Raw genomic sequence first — 9,499 nt, forward strand, 5'->3', positions numbered from 1 at the left:
GGCAAGGTATTACTATTGTGCAAAAAAAAAACAAACAAACAAACAAACAATTGAAAGCAAGAGATAATCAAGCAGAGGGGTGAAGATAAAAACACTTCCCAGGAAAATGGCAACAAGAGGTGAATGAGAAAATACGAAAAAAAAAGTTTACTCATTGCGGACACGAACCAAAAAAGGTACGTATGTCAGAAAAGGGGTCACTTTTTTTTTTTTTTTTTGGGGGGGATCTTCAGTTTTAGCTCTTGTTGTTGTTATGTATGACATTCTGGTATATAATCTTGTTATTACTATGTGTTTAATTGTCTCACTCTAATGTGATTTTATTTTTGAGGGCCTATACAAACTGTGCTTTTGATTTAGGCTCCCTTTATACTTTGGTTCTTATGCACTGCATATTTTCCAGATATTGAAAATGCATATATTATTAGAGTAGGTCTACGTTTCGATTACACTGTATTTTTGTACGTCAAAAGAACAAACAACATAACACCCTACAACAATGCTATTGTAGTAATAATCATTGTAACAAAGTTATGTTTGTTTCTTTGTTTTTGTGAAGACGAAGTGGAAATAAATTCAAATCGATAAATCAGTCAATCATAGATTTTCGCTGCCTTTCCTTAAATTGTGGGTTTTTTTCTTTCCAACTTTTACTTTATTGTGAAACAATGACACGCATTGCAAATCCATGCAGAACAGACAAATATATGCAAGCAATAGCAGTTTCATATTAAAACAAAGAAGAGAGCACAAATTGAATAGGCATTCTGGTTATTATGTCAGAAGTTCCCTGACCAGACACGAAGTCAGAATGTGAAAATTTGAAAGAAATGTTCACACGTTAGTCTGTATAGTCTGAAAACAAAGGGGATGGGTTTAGTCTCGATAGAAGTGGACTCACGTCAAGAGCAATCTTAAGTAGATAGAGAGAATATCTGGAAGAGGAATTACAAAATGAAAAACGCTCAGGGAAACGGAAATTAAAGGACGACAAACACTGCAATATTAGTTTTAGACGATCTATAGAGGACGAAAGGCACACGAATTTTAGACCGGGATTAAAACATTTGATAGTGTGGCACCGCGCGTTGATTTTAACCTATTTACAAGGAATATTAATATTTCGAAACAGTTCTGAATAGAATTCTATCCCATCAGAGGAGATGCGATATGGGCAGTGCATGGAGACGGATAGTTCAATATTCCTCTGGAGCCTTTAAACCAATTGCATGTCAACCTATATAGTGAAACTGGGAACCTGGGAACCTGGGAACCTCTTTTTTAAGTGAGATCCTTTTCATTAGTCATCTATATGCAACGGCAAACCCGCAACAATAACATATATGACTAATATAATCATAATGATAGTCACTATTCGTGTGATTACCTAGACATGCATAACCGTGCATATTACACGAACATACGTAATTGCCAGTCTGCCTTTGATCAAATGGTTTCTGAATCGATTCCACAACGCACTTCCTTGTAGCAATAGCAAGGATTGCACCATATACCCATATATCAAACAACTTCGTAAACACGGTATAAAATTACTGCTGTTTGAATTTGTTGTTCTTTCTTTTAATTCCTGCGTGCTGGAGATCATAAATGCGATAACTTTTTGGATGTATGCTGCTTGTTTCTGGTAGAATATGAGTGATCAAATGGACATAAAACCCAGTGCATCAACCATTGGTGTACAAGAACAGAATGGGGAGAAAGTGTTACAAGCACTCAGGTAAGTAAAATTCAGTCGAAAATTATACCCTTGGCTCGCTATATGGACTTGACTTTCTGTGAGCGTGAGCGCGACTGGGCTTCACAGTACAATCACATGATAATATTTCAATAATTCATTTGAGTAAGGAAATATATTACTAAGAGTAGAGAGCATATTACACATAGTACAAATGTAAGTTTCTTGTGGAAGTATACGTCCATTAAAGCACTCTCTCTTTTCCGTAAAGATTTTGAACACGATTATTCATGGTGTTCATGCATCGTTTTATGTAAACTTTTACTTAAACTGTATACACTCACCACATACAATGTACTTGTCACTGTTATCAAGGCAAATATCCGTCGTTGTCTATGTAATATCGTTGTTATATCCTGAAAAATTATGATAGAAATATAATGTGTAATTTATTTTGGTCATTAAGGGGATTTGTTTTGAGTTATCCAGTTAGTGTCATCTATACCTAGTTTGAACATGCAATAAATTACCAAATTACCCAAATTCAATTAGTGCAAAATTTCAAGCTGTGTTTTGATTTACGCATAAGCGACAAAATGCCAAAGATGTGTATCCTTGAAATAAAAATGATTTATCAGGCAAATAAAATTCAAAATGGATTGTTACTCTTGGTTTTAGTTCTGGCCACTGCATATCTACTTTCGGACCACCAGAATTTCAGATGTAAAGATTTTAGACATGCACGTTAACGTCGAGCCCTGATATATATGTTTATGTATATATATGTTTATATATAATATATATATATATATATGTATATATATGTATATATATATATATATATATATATATATATATATATATATATAATATATATATAGTTTATATGGCCTATTTACTATCTCTGTTTATAATGCGAATCAAACAACTTGCATTGTTTTCTCGTTACATAATCATCTGTATATATACAATGTATTTTGTATTGTACTTTGTTACATGTACTTCTTTCAAATTATCATTTCACAATATGAATTGATGTATTCTTTGTATTTTGTACAAGTATTTCCTTTTGTCTGATGGAAATAAAGTATAATCTAATTGAATCAAAAAATGTTCGTACAAATTCAATCACTCTCATTGTGTATTATAATGGTTGTAAGCAGCGTAAATATTAATAGTCAGCAATGTTGAAATGATTAACATGTATTATTATTCACTTCACAGCTTATCCATCATCCTTTTCTGTGCGCTCGTCTTCAATTCCGTAACGATTTTCGTCATACTGCGCACGCGCAGCCTGAGACAAAACCTGCACAATGTGCTGATGTTAAATCTCGCTATAGCGGATCTGGGCGTGGCCCTGGCTAGCATGACATTCTCCATGGGGGCCATCTTTGATGAAGGAAGATTCCTGGAGTCACATAGGGCAGTATGCAAGGTAATGAGATTATAGGTACGGTTCATCAGAGGTACAATTCAAACAATACACTTTGGTGCTGGTCTCACTCAAGTTAGCATTTTGTCAAGACCCTCTCGCTGTAATGGGCGAGCGAAGCGAGCCCAGCCGAGCGCGCCAGCGCGAGGCAACCCCACTCAGCTGGGCTCTCTTCACCATACAGCGAGAGGGCCTTGACAAAAGGCTACACTCAAGTGGACTCGTGAAATTATGATAACGTCAACTACAGCAGTGTTTGCAAAATAAATATAGGATATCGTTTATTTTCATAAAGCAAGAGAACACTACCTAATTTTGCTAATCATCACATGGTGTCTCTGTCTTTTTGCTTTTGAATAGATTGAATCATCCACAACAATATTCTACCATATGTCCCCCCCCCCAAAAAAAAAAATTACAACGGAACCCTCCGCAGTGATATCTTTAAAAGTAGTGAATCAATCCAAAAACAAATAAATGGTATGAAACTATAACTCATTGCCCACATCTTACAGAAAACCCCATTCGATTTGCTTCAGTGGTCAAAGAGAAATGAGGAATTTTGTAGAGGATGTCAAGAATCTCTTCCCTCCAAGTTCTGTCTATTGTATTCACACACAAAAGCATCAAAGTACTAAACTTGGAAGAATCAGACTCATGACATGCTTTACAACATTCCACATTTGTCTGTGACCGCTTAACCAAATTGAATGGGGTTTTCTGCAAAATAGAGCTAAGATGTTATATTTCAAGACCCTGAAGTAACATTTAGACAGTTCAATCATATTGGGCGTTATCAATGCGAAAATTTGATTGTAATTTTTTTGGGGATATACTGTATAGTCCTTGAATTAAGAGCAGTATTGATATTGTGTATATATTTTTGTGATAGAAGTTCTCGTGAGATGAATCTCATTGATATCTTTATGGTATCGTTGAAATATATTATTAAATATATACAAGGTGATGTTGGTTATCGTTCTATGTATTGGTGTAATTCCTTTCGTAGCTATAGGTGTCTCACGTACGTATGTTGAATATTATGCTTATTTGCGTAACGATTTATAAACAAGTATAATTGTTTCAAGCTTTAGCTGATAATAATGCATTCTTTTTTCCTGCCCGAAAATATTATCATTGATTAATGAATGAGCTAAAACAGCCAGAAGCGAGGGTCTGCATCAAGACCTTATTTTATGTCCATAGAGGTTTCAAAACTCCAACACTTTGTCCTGACAGGTCAGTGGATTTCTCGCGATTGGATTTTCATTCACCAACCTCCCACTGATATTCTCTATCGCCTTCGATCGATTTCTCGTTGTCGTCTGCTCGTCGCGTCGATCCCCGCCAAAACGACTACGAATCGGTCTCTTGATCGGCATGTCGTGGGCAGTGGGCTTTTTCGTGGCTACCATGGCAATAACGGGCTGGCTAAGCGAGTTTAGATACAACATGTACACCAAACACTGCACGCCAGTCTGGACTAACAAGGGATTTCGAATCGTCTGCGTGGTACTAAACTATGGAATAACTATACCATCACTTGTCTTCTTCTACGCCGTTATTACCTTCTATTTGAGGAGAGAGAGACTGCAACTTGAAGCATACGAGATTACAAAGTCCACTTACACCCCTAAGTCCAGCTTTCCTTTGGACAGGAGTGAAGCTCTTGATGTCGACTGGTCGAGCACTCAGGTATGGAAAATTAATCTTCTTAGTACTCCCAACTTTAAGGGTAATGCGAATGCATTCGACTTATGTTGATTCATGACACCCGTAACATCACTTCCGTGGCCAAATGAATATCTTGATACGTGCCATATATTGTGTAATAATAATGCTCCCCTATTTTTCTTCAGTTTCCTTGGAAACGCGCGCACACACACACACACACACACACACAACCATTCCAAACAAGCATTCTGCCAGTGATATTATTTCCATCAATCATGCTTATGAACTGATATGACTGAAAAAGACATTGGAATGCATCTTTTCGTAGACTGAGCAAAAATTGCATGTTTACGTGTCAATGATAATAATGAGAAACAAAAGATCATTGCAGGGAAATTGCAGGCTTTGAATTCAAATGGTCTTTAGGGCCAAATCCGCCCGCATCTAATATCCTTGGACAAGATACAGTAACTTCCTTCTTGAGATAATAATAAAGATAAGTGAATGAGTGAATAATGACTGAGGGATCAGCGCTTATGAAAGACTGTGAAATGTGAAATGACTGTACATCATGACAAACTTCCATCAGACACCTTAAAGTAATTTTTCATATCAAAGGGACTGTACAGTACTGGTTGAGGTGGGGATTCATGTTTTGAACATTCCTAAGTGAGATAATGAGAGACCTCTTATGAAATATGAGAGAGCATGTAATTTCAAGAAGGATTCGACGTTTATTTGATGAAAATTGGTTTTTAAAACGTTAAAAGCTAAATCCTCACCTCAACCAGAACTGTACACACCCTTTAATGTTTATACCGATAGCTGGTTTGGATTCTGTTTAGTATGCCGACGGTAAAGTACGATCTATACATGACAGCTTCTGTGCAATTAATTGTGGTGCATGAACGCCCCATAAGACAGCCTCATAACTAAGGAGCGACATCTTCGATGTCAGATTACGTGTGCACTCACATGAATTTTTGTGTGTTTGTCAAGTTTACAGGCTTAGAATGTCATGTTGTACACATATGGATTGTACTGTTCATAGTTACAATGCTATGGCATGACATTGGCGGTTGAGTGTTGGATTATTTTAACATAGAAAAATGTGACCTCCAAAGTGTTTACGAGACATGTAATTAGTTTTGTTTTGTTTTTGTTTTGTTGTTGTTGTTGTTGTTGTTGTTGTTTTTTCATTTGCAAAAGAGTTAACGAGAGTATTGAGAGAAAGTCTCTACAAAGCTTCAAAGACACTTTGGCGGTAAGACAAAAAAGGAAGTTTCATTTTCCATTGTCGTCCAATATTATAGCAGTGTCCAAGGTGAAGTTAACGTTTTGTTTTCTTTTTTTTTTTGTAAACACTTCATACATCTTTATAGTTATGGATATCTTCCCGTTGCGTATATGCCATAATTCCCCGTTTGGCGATTATCAATAATCACACAAAGAAGCTCAGAGTTGATGCAATTATTTTGAGGGAAGTAATCGTTATTAAGATAATAGTGCATTAGTGCCCTTAAAAGTTGAAACAAGAAAAAGACTAACAACAGCAACAACAACAACAACAACAACTACTACAAAGGAACAAACTGTCATGATAATGTTGAAAGACAAGCTATTTCATTTGCGGAAACTTAGTAATTCTGAATCTAAAAGCGTCTACCAATTTCCACAATACTGCTGCGTGAGTTAAAGAAGAAATTCACTCCAAAATTATGTCAATTTCTTAAGAAAGAGAAAAAAAAATCTGTAGAACAGTGCAAACACGAACAAAATCGGATAAAAAATAAGGAAGCAATCTTAAGATATTCTGAAATGTCTTTTTTTTCTTTTTTTCTTTTTTTTTTGAAAACAGTTCTTGACCAGTCTTTATGAATATTCAAATCAGCAAGTTGATGATGTCCTACCCTCACCATTTCTTATTCCTTTTACCTGTGTCAGTTAAAAATGACAATTATTCCGAATTTCATATACATGAATAATTGTGGGGCCCATGACATCATGACGTCATCAACTTGCTAATTTGAATATACATAAGGAATGGTCAAAAATTGTTTTCGAAAACAATTTTCATCAAATAAAGGTTGACTCATTCTTAAAACTACATGCTCTTTCATATTTCATAAGAAGTTTCTCATTATCTCACTTGGGAATGTTCAAAACATGAATCCCCACCTCAACCAGTACTGTACAGTCCCTTTAAGAGTGATGATTATTACCCAGCGTGCCATTATATGGCTGAGAGTATTCAGTTACTTCGGTTTGCTATGAGCGGAGAATAATCATATCACTTTACCTTCTTGCCCTGGTATGCCTGCGTGATTCTGTCGTGTATCAATATCATTTTGTTCAGGAGTTGTTTCCATTTTGCGTGTTTTTTTCCAGCACCCCATTTTTTCAGCTATCTACTTCTGCTTAGAATATCATATCAGTGGTCATAAACAACATTTTAAAGGATTTTTTTTTATACATATCAGAAAATATTGATACAAGACGATGAACTTATCTCGTGTAGATCATATTTCTGTTTTCATAAACATGAGTCACTTTAGCTGTTCAAAGAAGATCGGCATATTTATGTAAACATAAAACATGTATCAATTTTCTGTTTTTTATGTTTGAAGTATTTCATATATGTGTGCAAATTTCAAGATCGCCATCCAACTTTTGAGGCATTTCTGGTTTTTGCAAAATGAAACAAAATATTGAAAATAAAATTGCCGAAAAGAAAGACAAATTGCCGAACCAGAATAAATGGACAATTCAACTTAACCCTCCATATATTGTATGCCCGTTTTATGCCCGTTTTATGTGATGATATATTGTAATATTTGACAATTTTGTAAGCCCGTTTATGTGATGACATATTGTAATATTTGACAATTTTATAAATAACACCCAATTCCCACTAGATATTGACAGCTGAAACTTCGATATAATTAATATTCTGTATACTTAGCATGTGATTTGTTGACCTTGCTGATATTGACTTTATGCGTACCTGTTGCAAATATTGTAAATATGTTGTTTACCTGTTGGTTTACATCCAATAAAAAGGGGAAAAAAGGGGGAAAAAAAGATCGGCATATTTATGTAGTGACATACATGGATTGAATGTGATGCGCAAAAGCCATGACATGTAAAAAGCATGTGTGTGTGTGTGTGTGTGTGTGTGTGTATGTGTGTGTGTGTTTAAACTGAAGTACTTTTTACTGGAGTGATGTATTGCCGTGTGCCGATGATGCCTGATGACCTAGTGGCGAATCCAGGGGGATTGTACCGGGCGTACGCCCCCCCCCCCTGTTTATTTTTTTGTTCAAACAAAAGAAAAAATGGAGGGAGCGCGTGCGCCCCCTCTACTTGTAAAGCCCCCCCCCCCCCTTGCGAAATTCCTGGATCCGCCCTTGTAACCTGTTACTGTTTATGTCTCACAGTGCCCTGATCGAGCGGGACCGGCGAGGCCTGCGTCCAAAGAGGTGTCATCCATTGTCAGCACTGAGGCAGATCACCATGGCAACAAGGAGGACGATGTTCCTATACCACTTGTCACTTCAAAACGGAAGGCAGCCTGGAGGGTCCGACGTCGATGCCACCTACAGGCTCACAGTCGAGTAGCAAGATTGGGTGAGATTACATGCAAGGCGAATAGGCGCATCTGAGATGTAATGGAGTAGAGATGAGTAATAAAACCCACTTAACATACTGCCTTTAAAAAAGAGAAATCTAAACAAAATCAGTTCCAGTCTAGTATGTCAGTCTTATCCAGACTCAACGTGTTCATAACATGGAGGAAATTCCTTAAAAGCTGGCCATGGCACCAGCCACCTAGAAAATATATTAAACAACAACAACAACAACAACAACAACAACAACAACAACAACAACAACAACAACAACAACAACAATAACTGCATTACATTGACAACCACGAAATTAAAAGATCTAATTTGGATTCTTTTTTTAGTGACTTGAATATTTAATGTTTAAAAAGATGCCATACCATTATATCTTGGTATATAACTATGACGTGCAATGGCATCATGAAGTCAGCACACATGATAATGGACACATCGGGGGTAGGGCCGTATATTCTCATGTTCGTGTTTCCTCGTTTTCCACCTCCCTGGTTACACCTTTCGTTCCTGTGTTATTGTCCGTCCAGGGGCTGTTCTCGTTTTCGTCAACATCGTATGCTGGACGCCATACCTACTGTTCCACGCAAACTACATCCGGGTCAGCGAAGGTCACTGGTTAGGCGTATTCAGCATGTGGCTGGGATACTGCAACGCTGTTCTAGACCCCTTGGTATACTCCTGCATGAATCGACGCGTGCGCGCCGAGCTGTGGAAGTTGGCACGCCGTATGCGGTGCTGTAGATTTAGAAGAAGCGTCACTTTCAATGTGCCAAAATGATGGATCGTAAAATTAGTTATTAGCACAGATAGTTTAGGAAACTATCTGTGTGTGTTTGTTGCAAATGAAGCTTTTGTGACGGAGACTGTCGCTCTTTATAAATTATCTTTCTGATCTAACCGACTTTTGGTGTGTAAAAGGGTAAAATGTTGGACGAAACACTCGTCCGTCTCCAGTCAAAGCTATTTGATGGCCTGTTCTGAGTCATCGTTGTGGAGACTCTTTCTTACGTTCTGCATATGGTACTTGTTGAATTTGAAGAGTATAAAGAACTTAAT

At 36.9% G+C, this 9,499-nt stretch overlaps 1 protein-coding gene across 1 annotated transcript; it reads left to right on the forward strand.

Annotated features, from left to right (window-relative positions):
• Positions 1–4,511: 4,511 nt before the first annotated feature.
• LOC140242614 (uncharacterized) lies at positions 4,512–9,221 on the forward strand. The gene is made up of 3 exons (XM_072322366.1): positions 4,512–4,826; positions 8,243–8,432; positions 8,971–9,221. Exons 1-3 carry the CDS (start codon positions 4,512–4,514, stop codon positions 9,219–9,221), a joined length of 756 nt encoding a protein of 251 aa, XP_072178467.1.
• The last annotated feature ends 278 nt before the right edge of the window (positions 9,222–9,499 follow it).

The sequence above is a fragment of the Diadema setosum genome, chromosome 19, assembly GCF_964275005.1.
Source record: "Diadema setosum chromosome 19, eeDiaSeto1, whole genome shotgun sequence".
Taxonomy (NCBI): domain Eukaryota; kingdom Metazoa; phylum Echinodermata; class Echinoidea; order Diadematoida; family Diadematidae; genus Diadema; species Diadema setosum.